Here is a 23222-nt window from a genome sequence, read left to right as displayed (position 1 = left end):
CTATAAACTAAAAGACACATTTAAAACTACCTGTCAGTCTCTTGCTCAAATAACAGCTTGGATGCTGACAATGTTTTTTTAAAAAATGAGCTGATGTGGAGACCAGGAGTCACAAATCCCATAATAAATGAGCCCAAGCATTCAGCTGCACAGAAGACTTCAGCTCTTGCACAAAGACTCTTAACACCTTTGTGTTTGCTTTACTTCAGCAAATGTTAAACAGGCAGATTGTGAGCCAGAGAAGAGAAAAACATCTTCTAGCAAAGATGAGATTACTTTGAAGCATTAATCATTAAATTCCTGTTCAGAAAGCTGGATTTTATAGAATCATTAACTTGGATACATCTTTGTGTCTGAAGGCTCAGAAGTTCCAACACAGTTTTTATTATAAAATCAGGATTAGCATACACTAATTGATTTTGAAATTCTTAGCCAGGTTTACTTTATTTGTGGCCATTGCTTTAAACACTTTTATCTCAAATCTATCCATAAAGCGGTCAAACATTTTGACGGGAGCATTCTGTAAATCTACTTTGGGAGTTAAGGCTATGTAAGGGGTTCACCACTTTTCCTGGTAATGCAGCCTTCTCAAAACCACAATCTTCAAAAATTGTCTTCCCATGTAATGAAGAACTAGAAGGCAGAACCACAAGTGGGCTGAGGAAGTGAAAGAATCTTGTAAAAATGCTTATCAGAGGGACAGGACTTCAGTACATGAGAGCACTGCTGGCATCAATGCTTAAGCAATAACATTTGCTTGCTCGCTTTATTGCTGAGGCACTTTATGTAAAGTCCTACACACTCTTGCCAAAGGTTAGCCCATATAAACCCAAAGCCACACTTAATAAAATACATAAAACGCAAAACAATTCTGTCAAGTAACCAAAAGAAAAATTAAAAAGCCCTCAATAAGCAGTTACAGGCTGCAGTCGTGCTCCTGTGGCATTACTTCCAACTGGTAACCCAGTTGGGGAACATGTTTAAAATATGACTACGTTCTCCTGCCGCTGGCTTTCACCCCTCACTTAGAGGGGCTGAGCTGACATTCTGCACAACGGAGGGGATGTCCTGCTGCTGATGGAGGAACCTTCCACTTCACTGCTACCAAGCCCCACGCTGGTTCCCAAAGCAAGTCCACCCCTCTGTTGTGCTGAATCAATGTGGTTACCGAGTAGAAACCTCTGGTGGGAGAGGGAGAGAAGTAATGAAGAGTGTGAGAAAACTTAAAAACAGTACTAAAAAAAGATAAATGGTTTATCAGAAGTCACACTCAGCAACAGGCTACTCTTAGTCCTAATACGGACATCTGTTGTTACTACAAGTTAAACATAGAAGATAGTATCACATGAAATACCAGAATAACATCTGGAGATTTAGTGGCAGAAGTTTAATCTCCAGACACAATTCTCCCCCCTCCCCTTAAAAGTCACAGTCTAAACCAAGAGTATATTTAATATATTTTGAGAACAGAAGCAACGTACCATAGTCCTCTAGTCTGACCTTCCCATAACACAGTCCAGTAATTTCATCTAAACTTTCCTACATTAAAGACCAAAGCATGTCTCTAAACTGGGCTGGATATCTTAGAAAGATAGGCAATGACGATTTTTAAAAAAACAAATTATTTTTAATGCACTGGTTCCTTCCTTTTTTCCTAACACTGGTTTTGCTCAAGCAGTTTGCTTTTGCAATTATATTTCACTACAACAGCAAAACAACAACAAAAGAACGGCCTGATTATTTCCTTCATTTTAATCTGAAAATTGCTCAACTGCTCCTACATAAGCCATCAGAACACAGACGTCAGTGACCCCAGACCCACACAAAAAAAACCAACATCACAACTAGCTTGAACTTTGTTCTGTGACCAGGAAACTAAATGAATCAAGAAGCCAAAAAAGCCTAAAAGTTTCTTCTATAGGACTTCAACACATTAGTCAGCCACAGCTTTGTTTCCACCCTACACCAGGGTAAATTCTACTGTTGTGACACATGGGCCGCAGATGAAGGACTTCCTCCAAGATCCAGTTTGGTTTGTTTCAGAAGTCATAAACAAAACCATAAAGAAAAATAAAGATGCACCAAGACAGCAACGAGAGATTCTCAGCAAAACGTAATAGCTAGAATTTTATTAGTTTTACTCACCAACTGGTTGCTCTCAAAACCTCCACGAGAAACAAACACCCTACACAGCTAAGGATTTTGATTTTCATGGAAACCAGAACCAGAGAGAAAACAAAGGCGCTACCCAACTCTTGCCCAATTACCTTAGCCCTAGCCTCAACTTTGATCTCATTCCTGGGGATGTTCATCTCCTGGATATAATTAAATATAAGTGACATATTTAAATACATATAAATGTTATACTCTCTCTATAAAAGCTGATACTTAGCTTGTTAAGTGCCCTAGAATTTCTAAGAAACCAAAGAAAGTTTTGGATTCTTCAATTACTTCCAAAGAGATAGGAATGAAAGTTTTTCTTAAGCCTCCATTGCAGAAATTCACAAAATAAACCCCAAGCTGTTGACTGTTACTAACATCGACTAATATGAACAAACCCCATCAGCTGGACAGAGAAGGCAGTCACTTTTCTTTTCAATCCATGATGTTGACCGTGGAAAGCTCACCATAGTTTGCAGAGAGCCCTAAAATTGTATTTCCTTTTCACCACAAGACATTTCTTACCGTAGCATTATTAGGAATCTGTAAGAAACCTAAACTGGGTGGTTTTTTTTCTGAAGCTAATTACAACTGCAACATCTGCAGATACTGTAATTCTTAGTAGGCTTTGCCTATGAGAGCCTTATTGGGCTACTGTAAATTGAGGAATACTGTTAGGTACATCAACTGTTTAATAATCCACTGTTATCTTTTTTTTTCCCCCCAAGAGGCATGCAACAACACCACAAGACAAATTAAAAACTTGAATTGCCATATCTTGAAGCATATTCCGCTTAGTTTCTTAGATCACAGCCCAGTTAGAGTCACATCCAAGTACCTTTGCTCAGTTAATCTCCAATTCCGTAAATTGCACATCTTGAAGGTTAGAGGACTATTGCCATTTCTCTTTATATTTCAGCAATATTTAAATATTAAACCCTGTAAATGTATGTAAGGTAGCATCAATAAGTAAACAAACAGAATACTGAAAATGAACCATCACACAGGTCTTCTGATTGAGACTAAAAATGGAAGCATCTGAAGCATCACTAACACACTTTTTAGTCTAAATATTTAAGGACTTTACAACTCATTGAAAAATGAAATGTCAGAGAATTAAAGAACAATGTCAAATATATCTTTTAAATTCCTCATTAAGCCTCTCCAGTCATATTTCAAAAGATTCTAAATATTTATGACTTTCTAAACTCTCGGACATGAATTAATCATTTGACATAGAACTATTTCCACAAGTTGCTTCGGTAGTGCAGTGACAGATAAAAAAAGAAAAGCTTAACAGACGTTTCATTTCATCCACGAACGAGTTATTAAAGGAGGAACGCAGATATCTAATTGCACAATTTGCAGTCATTTCTGAAGGGGGTGTGTGTAGCAGAGGGGAGAAAACACAGAAGATGGAAAACCTGCAGAGAAAAATGCAACAAACTGACATATTTTGGTGTAGACTAAGCATGAGCATAAACCCCATCTCCTCTCCTGTCCTCTCGACAAGAAGGATCCAAACTATTGCTGTGCCAGGAATTCACTCCATCTATCTCATGTGCAACACAGCCTCCTCCTCCACAATGTTCTTCTCTGAAATGCCTCCTGGTTGCCTAAGCAAGAGCTGCTGAAGAATGAGAACTTCTAGGAGGCCTCCCACTGTCAGGAGGCTGAGGCCGAGTGCTGCCAAGAGGCACAGCAGATGATCCTGAGGGACAAGCACCAACTGAACAACACTGTCACCAGTGTCAGCTCACGTCTAATGTAGACGTGGCTCTATTCAAATAAAATAGTATTGGCAATTTAAAAACAGAAATAACAGCAAGAGGTGGGGAAAAAAAAAAATATCTATGCATGGTCCAAATATGCTGGTTACGGTGGACCAAGAGTGGGATCTAGCAAGATTTAAGGTTTATCATCATTAACACAGGAGTGGAGCTGCACATGGGGGCAGAGCAGAGACCTGCACAAAAAACCTGGCCAGAAGCAGGCAGTGAAGAACCTGCTGCAGATCTGTAATAGATACAAAAGAGCATGCGTTTCACAGAAATTATTAAAACCTGGGAAAGTTCAAAAAAAACACCACAAAAGGCAGGTAAGTTTTCTAGCCATCTGAAATGAAACAATGCACCAATTAGGTATATATGCTATGCAAGCCTACACGCAACTAAACTCTTATCATCTTCCTCTGCAAGTTCCTCAGAAAACTCTGTTCTCATCTGTATTTAAAAAAAGAAATAAAAATCATTTCCTTTTCAATTAGATATGAATGCGTTTATACAGCTTTCATCAGAGCAATCTGCAGGCAACAGTACAGCTTTCAGCTGGTGCTTCGTCAAGGTGCCTCCCCCCTCCCGATTTATTTAATTTAGCCTTTCCAGTGGCTATAGAGATGATTTTGTCATATAAATGACATTATAACATCCACTGAGGCATTCCAGAGAAGTGGGGACACTTGATTTTCACTTCGAGCAAACCAACTCTTTACTGCAGAAGCCAACAGTGAAGCTTCTCGGGCTGTAAGATCTGTGAAGAAAATTTATAAACAGGTAATACAGAAGTCAAGTTGACAAAATTACACTTCTGTAACTCTGATACTTTCCTCGCACTGAAGTGATTGAGGGGTGGTGTCTACTGTGCTGTGAAAGAGAAAATGTGAAAAGTAAAAAAAAAATAAATAAGCCTCTTTCAAGATAATGCTTAAGCTCCAACACAGGCTTGCATCAGTAACTGATGCTGATGATTAACAGATGGTACTGATAGATGCATTGCCTATTTTTTTCCCCACAACTTTTAATTCTGTTCTTTAAATTCAGAGATGTGACGTGAAGATCTGCACATGACATACACGCACAAGTAGACCACTGAAGTTAAAGGATTAATCCATCTTTTACTATACTTTGGTGGTTTTACGCTGGAACATTTTTTTTTTCCATTTATGATGCAGACATACTGCCAATAGCTCCATCTCCAGAAAACAGTAATAATTCCAGCCACCTTTCACCAAGGAAAAAAATAGCTCAAGTGTCAATGTTGAAGGAAAACAAGCTTCATCTGTGCAATAAGAAAGAGTGAACACTGGCTGCATTTAATCCGATGGAAATTTTGGTAAAGACTTCAAGTACAGTTAGATTGACACCCAGAGAGACTTCAAGATTTATAAAATAAAACAGAAGTCGATAAGACATAGTTGAACTTCAGGAAAATTGAATCCAAATGTTCATTAGCCCAATACAGTATTGCCTTCTCTCGATTTCTGCTTTTTTTTGTGTTTTCACATGCTCTGTTCTCTCTCGGTACTGTCAGGGTTGACAATGGAGAGGTGGTCAGATAAGGAAACAGAATTACCACAGCTGGATTGATCTTTATTACCTAATATATACTTTTCTGAAGAAGAAAAGATATCAAGAGTCAATTGCAAATGAATACGGCATGGAATCTCACCAAAGGTTTACTCTAAACAGGAAAAATAAGGAACAAGTGAAAACTACTTTGCTGGAAATTCTATTGTATAATCTGAACACAAGCCTTTCTATTAATTTCTGGCAGCAGCTTTCTCTTTTTGGCCCCAAAGTAGGTGTAGCCTAAAGATATGAATGCTTTTAAATTATTTTTTTTTTAAACAAATATAAGGTGATTCACAGTTCACTGAGAACCCAATTCCCTGCTCAAGCCTGGTGAGCACTAGCAATTCATGGAATGTAATGGCTGGTGACACACAGAGGGTCAGACCATGATCTCATGGTCTCTTCTGGCCTTAAACTCAAGGACCCTCTTACACAGTTGTCCAGCTAATGCCCTTGGAAGTGAATTCTACTTCCATTTTAATGTGGAACTATAAGACATACACGCATCTGACCAAAAGTTGGAAGGTAACAGAAGAGAATACTCATGATTATAAAAAGCAGCTGCATGAAGAAAGATTTAAAGTAACAGTGCACACACTTAAAATAGCGTGCTAGACAATCCTTTTATAGAGTTAGTCCAGAAAAAAAACCCAGCAACCTGGAGTGTCTACAGGGCAGCAGAACTTTTTAGGGTTAACTGTGCTTCCATCGAGCGAGCAAGAGCGAGCGAGGGCGCAGGCATAGGCACGCTATGGTGGATATAGCTACAATACTGTAGCATGAAGGGTTGTTTACAGGATCCACACATCCTGATACAGCCACAAGGAGCACACATGATAGTGCTGGAGCACTGAATCAATTAACCTTCTCTGGCTCTCTTCCAGCCAAGCCCCCACTCATTTACCTCCCTGCTTTTCAAGCGCTGGAGCTGGATACACTGGAATGAGTCGATCAACAAACGAGGGCAGCAGCAGACCAAAAGCTTTGCTAATCAACAAAGGGAAAACTGCACAAGGACCCTGCTAACCGCTTAAGTAAAAACATCAGAAGAATGGAAGAAAAAGGACAGCAAAAAAAAGAACACAACCGTATTTCTGTCTTTTTTCAATGTGGCAAGAAAGATTCTTCTCCTCCATTCAAGAGTTGGAGAAAATACCTGGGTAAGAAATACAGTTTTCCCAAAATAGAAATTCTTAATCTTGGTGTTAGAAGAAACAGAAGTGCTAAACAAAAGCGCACACGGAGACAAGCTTTAGAAAAATTATAAAAAACAAAACCAAATGAACAACTTGCTTTCCAGAAAGCAGTGAAAAAAATCTTATCTTAAAATCCACCGTGTGATGAAAAAGAAAATGACAAAGGATCTTGCTGGGTGCAAAGTGAACTCTACTAAAATGCAAGAGAAAAAGGTAAGGCTTTCTTCACCTGAAAATTGCAACACATCAAATCTTCTCAGTAACTGAGCGTTCGTTCAGCTGAATGCCGTGACAGCTGTTTTAGTCTCTGCTCGAAGGGGGAAATGTAAGCGTTAAGCCTTCCGCAGAGTTAAGAGAGACAGAGAGAAAAAAAAGAAACAGAGAGGGAGAGAAAAGGCTCTGCTTAATAAAAGCCCTGCTCAGATTACAAAAACAAGCAGTTTACTCACCCCCCCCTCCGAGTAATGGGTAAATTTAGATGGCTCAGTTCCATAAATCTTTACGGTCCCCTTGAGACAGTCACCAGTGTTTTATTGTCTACAGCTTCCTGACTTTCACCTGATAAATTAGGAACTGTAGGCATTAAAACGGAAACCTCATACATCATTTCTGAAGATATTTTTGGGGTGTCCCTCTACGGAGAAATAGGATTCTTAATAAGGGGAAATATGGGAACTGCCGCCTGCCTACGCACACGCTGCCAGAGACTAGACACTCAGGAGAGGAGGAGTTGCATATACACAACGCCAGCATCTGCCTTTGCATCAGTTTGTACTTAGAAAGAGCAAATCTACGTACACTGTATCTAAAGGGAACCATTTGGCATCCAAATTCATCTATCTCTTTTTACTGCTGTAGAAAAAAAAAAAAAAAAAAAAAAGAGAGGAAGCTCATGCGCTGCTTACTTTTTACAGCTATTGAACTGTCTCCTAGAATCTTCTGAAACCTGGACCTTGCTATAAAGGGGAGACCAAACCACTGAACCCCACCAACCAGGGATGGACACAAGACAGGACTTTCATTTTTAAGACTTAATCACGCCCAGCAAAGCACAGGATAAAAAATTTGGATACCACCTTGGACATGGTTACTGTATCTCAAAATAGCAGATGACCACTCTACCATACTGACCATGCTGGCCTTTCTTCAGGACCATCCTGGACCACAGAGGAACAGTGAACTCTTACACCGTATGCAATTACTGCGCAAAACACAGCTCCTGAATACATTCTGCTGGACACAAAAATGTCCTACCCTTTGCATTTCTTGAACGGGTCTGGAGTTGGCAATGGATCTTTGTCGCCTCTCTCAGTAACAGCAGAACCCAAGCAGGACTCCCCAAGTGACGAACAAGGAAACAAAGTGCGCTGGGCAGCTTTACTGATCCTCCTGGTGATAATCCCCACCATTGGGGGGAACATACTTGTCATACTGGCAGTGTCTCTGGAGAAAAAGTTGCAATATGCTACCAACTACTTTTTGACATCCTTGGCGGTGGCTGATTTGCTCGTGGGTCTGTTTGTGATGCCGATTGCCCTTCTCATAATATTATTTGGTAAGTACAGCGCGTTTGTTTCATCAGGCTAGCATATGGGGTACAATTTGGAGAGAAAAACTGTTTGCTTTCCACCATTACGATTTTAAAAATCACTTGGATGAGGGCTGCTAAATCTTCTCTCCCTCTCACCTTAATATAGCTTAATGTACTTACGGGAAGTGTAGCCACTATGGATATTCTTTCCTTTAAACCAAACCATTCAAAAATCACCTGAGACTCAGAACTGATACTAAATTGGAGCTGGACATGGGAAATTACATTTTGTACAGTGGAATATTATTTTTAACAACAACAGCACAATGTTGGTATCTGTTCTATTGCATATTACACTAATTGCAAGCAGTCTTATGTCAAAAAATGAAGGATAGGTATCCGTTCAGTACACTGAACAGGTTTTAAACTTTCTAGGAATCAGGGATCTGATTTTACCTTAGTATTGACTCCAAGCTCCATAAGCAGTCGGAGATGGTCCCTAGCACCATCAGCGACAACAAACTTCACCAGTGTCAGTTTCAGAGAAACCGATTTTCTCCCACCCTGGGGAAAGCGGCAGGTTCATCAAGTGTCCCAAAGAATTAACTCGTCTGTCAAGCCAAGGGAGCCTCAATCCATGTACCTAATGTTTGAGACTCAGATTTATCATTCATATGGAATAAAATAAGGTATTTTTTACATGAACTCACATTGGGTGTAACATTTTCTTTCTGGTTAGTCATTACAGAAAAAATATGACTTTTTCATGTTCTCTCATGCCCAGCTTTATTTCAGATATTGCTTTTGACAGCTAGTCAGAGACAGCTCCATGGGAAAGTCTCTCTCTTACTCCTGAAGCTTCTTTAAGGATACATTTTAAATGGTCTGTTTTCGTATCATACAAATAGAAAAAAAAAAATCAGCATCAGGTGGGTTTTTCAATAAATTTACAGATTTACACAATTAGCTTTAAGGTATAGATAGCACTGGGCCCTCAATAATGAAAGGCTGCAGGAGTTCATTTTTCCTATGCTAGATCTCAAAGAGTTGCCTGAGCAACAAGCAAACACAACCATAAACTTTATTTCAGAAGGGCCATCAGTAGCTTTTGTTTGCTGCAGAAGATTGGTATCACTTTATTAACAAATGTGTTTATTCACTAAATGCCTTGAGACTGGATTTCTGTGTATTACAGACTGCTTCTCCCTAAACAGAGGTACAAAATGGAGGTCAGAATTCAGCCTTGATATCACAAAATAGTCTTTTTTCAAGCAACAGTTTCTAAAAAGAAGACTAAGTGTTGAAAAAAATAATAATAAAAAAGAATAAATGTTGAAAAAGAACACAGCCACTTATAAAAAAAAAGCTTGGTATATCATGTGTGTGTAGAGACAAGAAATATGTCTATACATACTTACACACAGGCACAGTAACTGCTTAGCTCCTGCCAAAGGCCTCATTAACAACAAAACTAAAAATCACTAACAGTAAAAAGCACTAGTATTAAACTAGCAATCAATACAAAGGGAAGGCAAGTTCTCGATTTTGTGGAGGTTTTTTTTGTGGTGGTGGAGGTTTTTCAATTTTTATATTATTTTGATTTTGCTAGACTAATAAATCTTTTCTTTTTAACTTTATAAAAAGACCATTGCTCCTTAATCTCTCAATTAATCCAGTGCTAAACCCTGGTTACAACAGTTTAAAGCATGCTAGGAATCTCAATTTAAAAGTCAAACAAAAGCATCTTTCATGTTGCGTGAAATTTACAAGAAAGTAGCAAAATTAGTTATAATTAACTAAGTAAGACTGTGAGCAGCCGTTCACATAGCAGTCGTTAAAGCTGAAATCTCTTGCATATAAAGCCCTCTTTGGCAATCAACCGGAAAAACTGCTTTGCCTCTTCACTGACTGGTATAAGATGCTGAGGTGTTTATAGAAGTTCAAAGCATGAGCAAAACATGCGGAGTTACTGGAATGAAGCTACAGCAGACATTTAAATACACAACAAGTCTAAATCTTGAAGCTACATTAGCCAGATAACTACTTGAACACAGAATAATCATTGATAGCCAGAGAGCAAATTAAATACAGCTTCCTGGTAATTCCACACAGGAATGTTTCCATAATAATGAAATAGCTGGGTGCAGTTTCTAGATACAGAATACAAATATTATGCTTCCGATTTGGGACTGGTATCTAATTAGGTGGAGGATATTTGAGGGAAAAGGTGTAAACTAAAATACAGTCTCATTAAATGATCCTGAGTAAAAACTAATGTGTCACAGAGCGTTCAAATTCGAAAGCTACTATAGATACTATCTCTGGGCCCTGATGGTACACTCACAAAAAATCTTCAGAAACAGTCTGTCTCTGGAACAAAGAGGTGCCCCTTTTAAAAATAAACAAACAAACAAACAAATAAGTGTGTCTGTAACTCACAGGTATAATACCATGAGCAGCAGGTGATTTATTCTCAGCAGAGCAACCAAAATGTTCTCGGGTATGACTACACACTGCAGTTTTAATTTAGGAGCGCAAGTGTCAGAATATACAAACAGTTCATTGCTTTTATTGCTTGCTAAATTCTTCTCATTTCTGCCAAAAAAAGGAAGGCATGTTATGAAATAATGGCATTCTTTGAAATCTAGCTTTCAAAAGCGTTACCCAAATTTTTAACACTCAGAACTACTGACGGAAGGCGAAAATGTTGCTATTCACCCACTAGTGAAATTAGCAAATAAACTTAAGAAAGATCCTCTCATTTGCAAAGCCTGCAGCAGGAAGAAGTGGGCTGTCCCCAGCCTGGTGGGCTGTGGGTTACTTGGAAACAGGGCATGTACCATCTTGCAAAATGTATTCTCTATTCCTCATATTCATCCACTTAATAATCAAAAGGTAATGCTGACCGTCCTAGGCTGCAAACCATTATTTTAAAAATCTCTCACAAGCAACCGCTATCTTAATCTTCCCCGTTACTGATGATGGACAGCAAGGCTCTTCCTTCTTGCTTGTGGAAACTACCAGAGAAAACGGCTTTAATTGATGGCTACTTTCTAAAAATCTCAAATCTAAAGATAAATAAGAAAACAAAGGTTTATTCCTCACAAAGCAACTCTAATAAAAAAAATAAATACTTTAGCTAAATTTAAAAAAAACTACGTGACAGTGAACATCTACTGTTGAAACTATTATTGTAGCTGAGAAGTAAAGGCAGGCAGCCATGGGGGTGAGACAGCAGGACACCAGCCTGGAAATGCCGGGCCGGGGCAGCCCACGAGGGTGAACCACTGACAGGAGGGTGAACCCCACGCCCGCACACCCATTTGAAGACTGAAGCCTGGGCTTAAGTCAGCTAGTGATTAAAAATATCCAATTTCCATCTCGGTAAAAGCGTCGTTACCTAACAGCAACAAAATCCTTTACAGGCAACACGTGTCAGTGGCCCCTACAGCAGAAGAACAAACGGCTTCCACAGCTATTTAAAGATCTCTCTCAATCATGCTCATACATGTACACAAGCAGTGCTTTCTCTCAAGCTTTCAGAAAACCTTTTGGATTACAGCAAGAGCAGCTCTTCTATACTGTACTTTGTTTTAAGGATTACACATTTCCAAGGTATTTCCTATAAATAAAGCTTTTCTTAAATAAAGATTAATCAAGGGTAGACAGCTATGATAAAAGCCCGTCTTACTTCTCTTAAGGTGCAAACCCAATCTTAAAACATGTATTTTATCTTGTATTGACTCAAAATAAGGAAAATAACCTGCAACAGCAGCACTGCTGCAGCTGGGAGGATCCGAGGCAAGGTTTGTTTGAAGGAGGAATATCTTTTTATCTTATATCACCTGACAGCTGGAGAAACCAGACAAGTTTTCAGGCAGGCACGTTTGTCATGTAATCTAGGCATTTAAAAAATAAATAAATTAAAATCCAGTCCACTAGCTTATTTAAATCAGCATTTCAACTCCCAATGAAAAAGAAGGTGGAAAATCTGTCAGCCCAGAAAATGCTTTGGTCTGCTCCACCAGTGTGGAGCTACACCAGGATAATCAGAACTTGTTAACAATCCAAACTAAGCATGACCTGCTAACGGCTTCAGATCACCGCTTGGCAGGACATACTCATTTTACCTTCAGTCCAAATTATAAAGCAGGTCACTGTCATGTTCAGGGGCCAGAGATGCTTTCTGAGTCCTGAGGGGAAATTAATATTCCATCTTTTCCCTACTCCCAAACTAACAGAATAAGCCAACAGCGATACACGCACACCACCACCACCAGGAAAGCACAAAAATCTCAAACGCTTAGGCACAGAGCTTCCTGCACAGGTGTAACCAACCAACCAAAATAAGTAAAAGCAAAATACGCCACAGTATGAATCCTAGACAACTACATGACTCTTGGGTATCAGTTCACAATATTTGTTTTGTTGAAGTCATAACCATATTCTTCACCTCTTATCAGCTACTGCATTTAAAGACTACTCTGATTTTGTTTCGACAAACCCCATCATCTCATACACACAAATATAATAGCACATAATGCTATAATCATGAATGTGATAACTTACTGCCTTCTGCACCCAGTTCAGAACCAGACAAAAATAAAGAGAAGACAGATTTTTCTCTGTTCAGTTGCACTTATCAACTAACAAAACCTCTTACAACTCATAAAAACATACAAGGTTGCTTTGCAGATAGCTGTTTAAATGCATCTGTATTTAGAAGGAAAAGAGCTTTTTGTTGCAAAATATTTGAGGGTTTTCTCCCGCAAAAAGTAAATTAACTACAAAAGGAAAGAATTTATCACACTGCAATTCTCCAGAAAGCAAAGCAGTTATAATCCAGGGAGCAGCATGTAAGTACTCTCGACAGAAGCATTAGCTGCTCACTTGAAATCCAGCTGTGTTATCTGCCATCCTTCAAGATGCAGAATACACTTTCTGCTGTTCATGTTTTATCTGAAGTAGTCTTATTTTTCTGGAGTTCGCAAAAACATTTAAAGCCCATCAAAATAATTATTTCTTTTAACCATTTTTTTCCTTTTTTCTTTTTTTTCCCCCAGCTGGTTGCATGAGCCACAAGACATTTTGATTTTACTTTTTCTTTTTTGTTCAGAAAGGCACCATACCTTAGTGCCACCTGAAAGTGTAGATAGAAAAATTAAATATGAGTAAGCCTTTCGTTACATACTAATCACGGCTTTCTCATACCTGCCTGACAGGATAATCTTTGAAGCATAATTTCAACCATGATATCTATTTTAGAAAATATGCAGCTAGATACTAAAATTTACTGGTTAATAATCTGAAAACAGACCACCTCTCTCCCTTCTGCCTCACTGCCTACCTCACCCTCACCCGGAGAACCTCACAGCTTTGGGGATGGATGAGGTTCAGTTCAGGGCTCCATCCATCCCTTCCCTTTGTTTAACAAGCGAGGTTTCCCAACATAGGTAAGAGTGCAGACAAATACACGCTATGTCTGACTTTATAAATTTTTCCATCCCCTGGAGTTTATAATTCCAGTCAAGGCAGCACCATTATCATTTCCATCTATCAGTCACACTACGAAAAAATGTTTTAATCTCAAACTACTGCAACGTTACCACATTGATAAGACTGGGCATTACAACAGCCCAGCTCATTTGGCATTCTCAGCACGCAGATCTGTTTATTCAGAGCAAAGAGATTAAAACCAATCTGATTTGTTCGAAATGTCCTTTTCTTCCCCCCGTTAATTGTCATTCAACAAAAAACTGATTTCTCTGGCAATACTATTAATGTGCCTACTGATTGAGTACAGCTGAATTTCATAAAGGAAGGAGAATATCTATTTAGTAGATCACCTTCTACCATTAGAAACAGAAAAAACTTCTGTGTTCACACATTCTTCCCTAGGACTACAGAATGTTCTTAAAGACACACAACGCTAAGGTGCATCTGAAACTGAACGCTGCTAGCACTGGATTACAATGCAAACTACTTGTGAGTGAAAATAAAGCAGTTAAAAAAATAATCGGGGTTTCATTAAAGTTCATTCAATTTGGTATTGTAAACATTGATAGGGGAGACACAGCTCTCAAAAATATGAGCCCCTTGAATAGTTGAACACTACAAACCTTTATCTTGGCCACAATGCAGCTGACAGTCCCGATGTTTGCTATAAAGATTAACAATAAAGACAGATAACTACTGTAAGAAACAAGATGCCAGACCTAAAATCCAAGCCATCAATCTTGGAAAAAAACCAAACCAAAACAAAAAGATGCACATGAAAGCCCTTCGATTTTTATAAATCTATTAGTGAGGCAGAAGAGCCCTGCTTTGCCACATTAATGCTCAACTGTATCTGGTCGAGGGACACAGTAAACTCATTTTAAAACTGTATGAACAAATTCTTCAAAATCACCACTAAGATTCAACCATGGTTCTGCAGTGATTGACAAATACATTGGTTATGACCCATTATCTCCTCCATTCAATACAACCTTGAATCACAGGACTACCAAGAAGACACGGATGAAAATAACCATTTAATAGCTGGGCACAAAAACCAAGCACAGTCATGGCCCACTTTTTAAAAACTTTTTTATCCAGAGTCCTTGCCACAAAGAACTTATGACCTAAAAAGAACAAAAAGACAGGGAAAGGTTTATAATGCACAAACAGCCTGACCAGTATGATGGCAGCAACCATGCCAGTTAGGAGCTAACTAAAACATAAGACCGAATCCAGCTGAGGCAGTGGCAAAGCTCGGTTCCTGTCAGATAATGAACTTCTCAAAGGTTCTGAAGCCAAGGGAAAACCACACGCCAAAAACTCTCAAAAAGCTCAGATTCTAATGAGTTTTCTGTTCTCTTTCAGACAATGCCTGGCCTTTTCCAACTGCCTTGTGTCCTATCTGGCTGTTCCTTGACGTCCTCTTTTCCACAGCTTCCATCATGCACCTCTGTGCCATCTCACTAGATCGCTATATTGCGATTAAAAAGCCAATCCAGGCTAGTCAGTACAATTCATGGGCTACAACAATCATCAAAATCATCGTGGTTTGGCTCATTTCAATAGGTATGTGAGACTCGGAGAATGGAAAAGGAATGAAAAGGAATACAGAAGCTTTTCATGTCCAAAACAATAGGTGAAAGCTGGGCAAAGTGGGAAATTTGGCCAAGTACTATTGATTAGCAGACCCTAACACCTGGGCTGGCCTAAGTCCACCTCTTGGATCATACATAGCTCCATCATAAAAATCTGCCTGAACCGCTGCTCCTTATCAGGCTTACCAGAAAGGGCAAGGATCGAGCAGGGATAATCATCACTCTTCTTCACGGTCCTAAACGTCCAAAAATCAGAAGACATCTGCATGCATAGCATGTCTCCCAGGAAAGCAAGATTTCACGTTGCTGTGGCAGTATATTCCGTCCCAAATGCAATTTTAAGCCTCGAGCAGATGCTGCTAAAATCTGTACCTTACAATTGTCCCATGAAGCAAGTAAAAAAAACCAAACTAATTACTTATATCAAAGATTGAAAGACAAGTGAGCGTCTGGTAATAGTCACACCGAAGACTGAGATGCACTGGCAACATAGCATATAGAAAGGCTAACTTCTAAGAAAAAAAAATAAACCACAAAACAAAACCAAAACCAAGCCCCAAACAGTTTATATAAAGGATGCCAATGTATAAACTTTTATGATGTTAGCATCTCTGTGGTGTGGATGTGGCATCTCACCTGCCTTTAATGCTTACAAAAAAATAAATCTGTTTGTTAAATGAGCTAAGAAGATGAAAACATTTAACTCAAGTAACTTAACACACACGGCAGGCAGCCACAGGGATAGTGCTGTATGCTCTGTGTGCAAGAGAAAGAACAAAATTATTCTGGATGATTAAGACCAATGATGCATAGGAGAATGGGTACATCCACCTTCTTGGCCGAGACATACATGCCTAAACCCAAAAATTCCAACTTTAAAAAAATTCTGGGAGAGCTGTGAGGATAGGAGAAAAGATGCTCTACTTTATCAAAAAAAAAAAAAAAAAAGGGAACTGTTAGCGTGACAAGACACTTACAAGTTGACCTTTTAATGCCTGATTTGTTATAAATCAGTGCTGTACTTCTTCATTTCTTTTTTTATCCAACACAAAAGTACTCTGCAGCTGAGCCAGGGCTTCTCCAAATCAAAGGGTAATTGCGTTCAATCCTCATTTTAAATGTTTGCTGTATCTGAAGGTGTGCCTCTTATTAAGAAAGGGATCAAGTGGCTGAAGGGTAAACCATTTAGTTCTTGCCGCCTTCAACCAACTTCAGTAAGCAGAGAAGCAGAGGAATACAGTAAATCCCTAGACCTCATTAAGTGGTATCAGGAATCATAGCACAAATAACCTTCACCAGACAGCAAGGAACCTGTTGTTTTCGTTGTAAGGTCAGACTGCTGGCAAATTAAGTGCTGACTGTAATTTAGCGGTTGTAAAAAATTCATTTAAAAGATAAGACTGCTAACATTTTTTTTGAAAACGAGTGGTGAATTACAGAGCTAGCTAGCCTCATTTAAACACTCTTAAATATGCAAGAGATTTAAACAACAAATCCATCTCAAACACACACTGAATAATTCTGGCATCTATTTAACTACTTGTATATATGAAAGAGTCAAGCAGGGTGAAAAAAATCAGCTGTCTGCGTCCAGTCACTTGATGCGGTTAAGATACGAGGGAAAGACAAGTTTTATGTATTTACAGAACTGCCCTTCAAAAAGTGCAAAGGTTACCTTGGGGAAAAAAAAAAAAACAGATGGCATTAGGGAAACACATTTCACTGAAGGAAAAGCCATACTAAGTCTAACAACTAGAGTCAAAGCAATTCACGTCTTTTACACTTGAGAAGTTGGCAACTTTATACTGCTTCCTCAACACTGAGGGTTAGGCCCAATCTCCTGAGAAAGGGCACTCTGCTAAAGCTGAGCTTGCCAAGTCTCACAAAGTACTATTTGCCCGATCATGCACGTGATACTCTCAACAATTCATATTCTCTCCACCATCCTGTGCCTGCTGCAGAGCTCAGGAACTACCTTTCTATAGAGACCCCGAGGCTTCAGGCCCCAAAAAGAGATTACAAGCAATTACCATATGCTGAAGTACTTGGTTTTTCTCCTGTAGGCATTGCTATTCCGATCCCTATCAGAGGCATTGAAGATGGAAATGGCAACTCTACAAATATCACCTGTGTCCTGATGCCTGATCGTTTTCATGACTTCATTCTGTACGGATCAGTGGCTGCATTCTTCATTCCCCTCGCTATCATGATAGTCACTTATTTTCTGACAATCCAAGTGCTACGCAAGAAGGCCTACTTGATCAACAAGCCACCTCAGCGTTTCACTTGGTCAACAGTGTCCACAGTATTTCAGCGTGACACAACACCTGCCTCCTCACCAGAAAAGGTGGCCATGCTAAATGGCTCCAGAACGGACAAGACTTTGTCCAATGACATGCCTATCTGCAGAACGTCTACGATTGGGAGGAAGTCCATGCAAACGATAACCAACGAACAAAGGGCGTCAAAAGTTCTGGGGATTGTATTTTTTCTTTTCTTGTTGATGTGGTGCCCATTCTTCATAACAAACATAAGCTCAGTTCTGTGCAACTCCTGCAACAAAGAAGTTTTTCAAAAGCTTATGGAGATATTTGTTTGGATAGGATATGTATCCTCAGGAGTGAACCCTCTTGTCTATACACTCTTCAACAAAACATTTAGGGAGGCTTTCAGCAGGTATATCACTTGCAACTATCGGACCACAAAGCCTATCAAGGCCCTTCGGAAGCGCTCCAGCAGGATCTCTTTCAGAAGTTCTATGGCAGAAAATTCCAAGCTCTTTGTCATGCATGGGATGAGAAATGGGATTAACCCCATTATGTACCAGAGCCCAATGAGGCTGAGGAGTTCACCCATCCAAGCGTCATCGGCCATTCTGCTGGATACATTGCTGCTCACAGAGAACGAGGTTGATAAAACAGAAGAACAAGTCAGCTACGTATAGTTGAACAGCATATCATATCATAGTATTACTGTATGTATTATTCTAGGCAACTGTGCTATAAGAGGGTATAAATACTATTGTTTTCTGTTATTTATGCAAGCAATAGCTTATAAATTTATATTAATTCCCCTCTTCCAAAGTCTCCTCTACCTTAACCCCAAGCCCACAGTGGCAACCACAACTTCATTCCATGAGAAACGACTAATGCAGAACTGTAGCCTACAGGAAGAGGGAAATAAATAAAAGCTAAATCAGTTTGAGTATCTGACTTCAGTTCTCATTATCTTCAGTCTCTCCAAAGTACATTTTTGTAAGAAAAGTATCTCTGTACAAACACTACTTTAACATTCACTCTAGCAAGAAGACAGAACACTCTGTAGGTTGATGCTCTACAATGAAATTAGCAGGGGGATGCAAGCTTGCTGGTTTTAATTTAAATCCACCTTTACTCTGTGTAAACAAAACAGCACACAAGCTCACTGCGTTGCCTTGTACAGACACATTCCTCTGCTGAGACGGCATATCCAAACACGAGCTTTTCTTGTTCTCTGTGGGTATGCGTATCACAAGCAAAATCACTTGTTCCAGAGACCAAAAGGTGTACGTGCCCATTCCACAAGGATGAAACTGGTTCATATCAGGGCGAGAAAAAATTCCATGTGCTGAAATTATCTCTTTGTAGTTTTACTGTGTGAATCTCTTACCCACCTAAATTTCATCTCTCACATATACATAAGCCTGGTATTGTCAGACTTGTCACAGAAAACTGCCCTTTGTTCTTTTCATACTAAGAAAATGAGAGCATTTAACCAAAATAGAAGAATAGCACATCAATGATCATGAGTACAACAGGACAGGCAGTGCCTGGAACATCCCTTTAATTTATATGAACAAACTTCCTTTTTTTATGACCATTGGAACTTCAGTAAGAGCCTTCCCTCATCCAAAATCACAGATAGAATAGCTATTTCACTTGAAAATAAGAGCAAATATTTAAGCGACAGCAGAGACAACACTACTCTCTAGACCTCCACGCTTTCACAGTTTATCTTATCTCAAAACAATTTCATTGGACTAACGGCATAGGTCCCAGTCTGCACTCTCTCAAACATGTTCAAGTCTTCCATCAGAGCACAAAATTCACAGAAAGAATAGCTGATCACAACCCGTAAAAGCTATTTATCATCTGGGTAATCAAGAGCTTCTGATTGTTCCAGACCACCTCCCTTTGGGAAGGGAAATCGGATTTCCCCAAAGTACTGGAGTTGTTACAGTAAGCAGCCACCTGACCATTTTTTTTTGATAGTTTCAATTTACAGTAAAATTTTCAGCTTGGGCTTTGTTTTCATTGTTAAATGTTTTCAGAACTCTCTTGTTATACACTAAAGTTATGTACAGCAAAAGGCTTAGGTTTTTTCATCTGCAGAACAGAAAGTACTAAAGATAACATGTCCTTCCATCATTTATTTATGTATCTTTAATTTAAAACATATGCAAGTTCGAAACAGAACCTAATGTAAGAACTGCCAGAGAGTTCCAGGAGAAAATATTAAAAATACTTCTGTGGTACTTACAGTAATTTGTCTCCTTCCTCCCCTTTTTGGTCATAGTCACTACCCACTTAAGTTAGAATAAGCTCTAACTGCTCTTACTCTTCTTTCATTAATCAAAATCTGTTTAGGAGGATCCTGTAGTTAAAAGCCAGAATTGATGGATTGCTATAGCTGTGAAAGATGCCTATATCTAAAAATATTTGAGAATCAAAAGCCTTTAATAATACCTAGATTACTTCGAAGCTCAAGGGGGGAGGAAGTAGGAATAAAACAAACCCAAACAACTCCAAAACTTCCAGGTAGGTAGCTGAAAACGTCACAGACTAGTGTCTCATTTAACTTAAAGCAGGCACTTTGGAACTAGGTGCAATCACATCCATGCACAGAGTGAACAAATAAAAAAAAAATTAAAAGCATCTTTTGCAATGCAGGAACTGGCCTTCATTGGGAGTAACACCAAGTGGCAAACTGGCACAGCACCATTTTTGAGGGGTTATTTCCCAGCAGCCAGAGAGCACGAAGCAGTCCTCTTTGAAAACTCTCTTACTAAATAAATCCATGTTGATTAAACAAACCCCGTTCAGAGAGCAGGTAGCAATCATCGACTTTCAGCTACAACTTAAATTTTCCCTTTGCAGCAGGAACACCACAGCATCTGGAAAGAGCAAGAGGTAATTTAGTTCTCTTCTGTCTGACCCTATTCTTGTACAACTGTCAGTCTGCAACGAGCAATGACACGAGGAGTAATTTGCCGTAAGTATCCCACAGAAAACAATTCCAAGGCCTCTTCATAGTCAATGGTTAGGTTCCACCAACAGGAAACAATCCTTGAAAAGGTGTCACCGAGCAAAGACGTATTTTGTCAATACAGCATAGATTTCTCAATTTTATTAATCATAAATAGAAGCTCGACATGTCCCAGTTACTCAATTTAGTCAGCAACAATAAACCTCAACTGAAAGGACTAGTGCCCAATCAAAAATCCAGTCTTCCTACAGAAAAAGGAAATTTCTCCAAAGACAGAAACACATCATCAAGGTGCACATTCCATTTAACATGCTAAGCATAAGAAGAAATTGCTTGTCCATTGACAAAGCAAACAAGCTAAGAATTCAGGTAAGAGTCTTGGAAAGTATAAGGGCAGAGGGAGAAGAAAGATGAAGAGAAGATGCAGAACTATGAAATAAAAAGACAACATAAGGGATGGCAGAGTTCTTGTTTTAGCAACTGTATCTACAAGAACAGATTTGAATAAAGACATTACCTTCATTAGCAAGACATGATTGAAAACTGCAATCTTTTGCAGATCCAGAGTCACTGCAAGCTACTGTAAGAAAGCACAAGTTTGTTGTATGGTAACTAAAGACAACACTGCTCAGTGGTACTGACAGAGGGAGAGAGGATGCTCAGGGCTACATCCACGAGCACCATCTTTAAGTAGCACAAATATATAAAATATATTTTTACATGCTGGCTGAGAAGTGAGAGCATTGCTATAGCTTCCAGCCTCCTTCATAAAGATAGCAGCCTAAATGATAATTGATAAAAGGATTGCAGTCACTTGCTAGCAGAACACAAGTCCTTTTTACAGGAGGAAAGGGGTCACGCATTTCCCATTTAATAAAAAAAAAAGACATTCCTTTCTCTGGAGTGAAATGATCTCAATTCTTTCAGAATCCGGCTCATGCCAAGCCAACCATCGGGCAAGCTCTATGGCCTCTATATGCTACATAAAATAATAACTTACACAGTTACCTAGTTCAACTTTCCTCATGAACACAGAAACCCTTATCTAGTGCATTTCATTTCTTTTTAAACTACTAGAGAAGCAAGACAAACAAAAGTCAAAGCTGATCTGCAACATACAAGCACTATGGGAAGAAATACATTTTAGAATAACAAGGTACAAGTATGGTGTGTGTGTAACTATTTAAAATACATTAGGAGATACTTAGTCAATGTTCTGTCTGCCTATCTAATTAAAAATTACAGCACAGACATGGACAGAAGGACTACCTATAAATATATCCAACTCAGCAGTCTCGCAGAGAGGAAAATAATAGAGTTTGAAGCCTAACAGAATGAATGCCTTGAAATGCAAATAAAGGGAATACCTTAAAAAAAAAAACCCAAGCAAAACAACAAAAAAACCCAGACAAAATCAACCAAACAAAATCCCAACCTCTAAGCCACCCTAAAAAATAAGAGAAGCAAGAAATTCAGCTAATCTGAACTGTGGTGATATAAAATACATTTTGTGAAGCCAGTTCCAAAACAACTGGGGTTCTATAAACTGCAAGTCTTCAGTTCAGATTCTATCAGAAAACTTTTAGGCAGGCAGAAAAATTTATTCATCACTCATCTTGTATTCTCCACATGTAAAAAACTCTTCCTAACCATATCGCATCCAGCCATACCAGCATCAATTTTCAAATGCATCAAAATACAGCTAAAAAATCCAGTGTTAAGCAGAAGTCAAAGCACTGAGAAGAGCAACTGATGCTGTAAAGCTGTTCACGAGCACACGAGAGGCACACTGATTTCTTACGGTGCTTCACAGAAAATGTCATTTTCCTACACCATTTTCTTATTGTGGAAAAATCCACAGCACTGCAAGCTGGTATGAAAAAGCAAAAGCATTACGCCCTAAATCTTTTTTTAGGCTGCCACATGTAACATCAACCTTAAAAGGTAAAGTAATGCAAGGAGAGTAAACCTGGTAAAGGCATACTGAACAACCTGGGACACTGGAGCCCGAAGAGCCAGGACACTCGCCACAGCCCTTCTGGCTCTTTGCCTTGCAAGCTGGAGCCAGGAGTCCCAGTGTTCTGGCCAGTTCTCTGGATTGACTTAGTATCACCATGAAGCATTAGATTTCTTTCATCATATTGATAAAGATGCCTATGTAAAACTGCTAAGAAGCACTCCTTTGTTCCACTTCCCCTTTGGCTCTCTAGGTAACCATCAACATGGCAAAAACAACAGTCAGGAGAGAAGTAACTTCCGTATTTTTGCTTTGGGATTTGACACCATGGTGTTTACTGCCAGTGCCCGTTCCCATGAGATACACTGTTTTCTCCAGTTGCAAAGAGAGGCTTTTGCCCTACAGAACAGGAAAGGAAGTTTTTTCATTTTTAAATGGCAAGCTAGTTACTCAAAGAGGAAAGATGGCTTGATGAAACGTCCATTTGTATTCTTACTTTTAATAATTCATATCAAACCCTATTTGTCTAACCACATCTAAGATTCCTTGCATCCAGGTATTGCGGCCCTTTCCAGGCTCTGAAAAACAACATCACGCTCTTAAAAAATGAAGAGCTTCTTGCTCTCTGAAGGATCCTCTTGACAAATGCAGTAGACAGGTGACAGCAACTCATTTTCAAATTCATTAAAC

The 23222-nt window shown here is 39.1% G+C and overlaps 2 protein-coding genes across 4 annotated transcripts in view; one reads left to right on the top strand and one right to left on the bottom strand.

Moving 5' to 3' along the window:
* PSMD1 (proteasome 26S subunit, non-ATPase 1) overlaps nucleotides 1-23222 on the bottom strand; it is a 74556-nt gene that overhangs the window by 28681 nt on the left and 22653 nt on the right. The gene's annotated exons all lie outside the window — the stretch shown is intronic.
* On the top strand, nucleotides 6225-20453 carry HTR2B (5-hydroxytryptamine receptor 2B). Of its 3 annotated transcripts, XM_074593195.1 has the most exons (4): nucleotides 6225-6919; nucleotides 7621-8261; nucleotides 15102-15302; nucleotides 17395-20453. In XM_074593195.1, the coding sequence occupies exons 2-4, from the start codon at nucleotides 7952-7954 to the stop codon at nucleotides 18273-18275; spliced, it is 1392 nt and encodes a 463-aa protein (XP_074449296.1). In that variant the 5' UTR covers nucleotides 6225-6919; nucleotides 7621-7951; the 3' UTR covers nucleotides 18276-20453. The 3 variants fall into 3 exon arrangements, with proteins under 3 accessions (XP_074449296.1, XP_074449298.1, XP_074449297.1); XM_074593197.1 differs by lacking the exon at nucleotides 15102-15302 and having other exon boundaries at nucleotides 6253-6919; XM_074593196.1 differs by lacking the exons at nucleotides 6225-6919; nucleotides 15102-15302 and having other exon boundaries at nucleotides 7445-8261.

Source organism: Larus michahellis, chromosome 6 (assembly GCF_964199755.1).
Source record: "Larus michahellis chromosome 6, bLarMic1.1, whole genome shotgun sequence".
Lineage (NCBI taxonomy): Eukaryota > Metazoa > Chordata > Aves > Charadriiformes > Laridae > Larus > Larus michahellis.
This window is presented reverse-complemented; position numbering and strand designations above follow the sequence as displayed.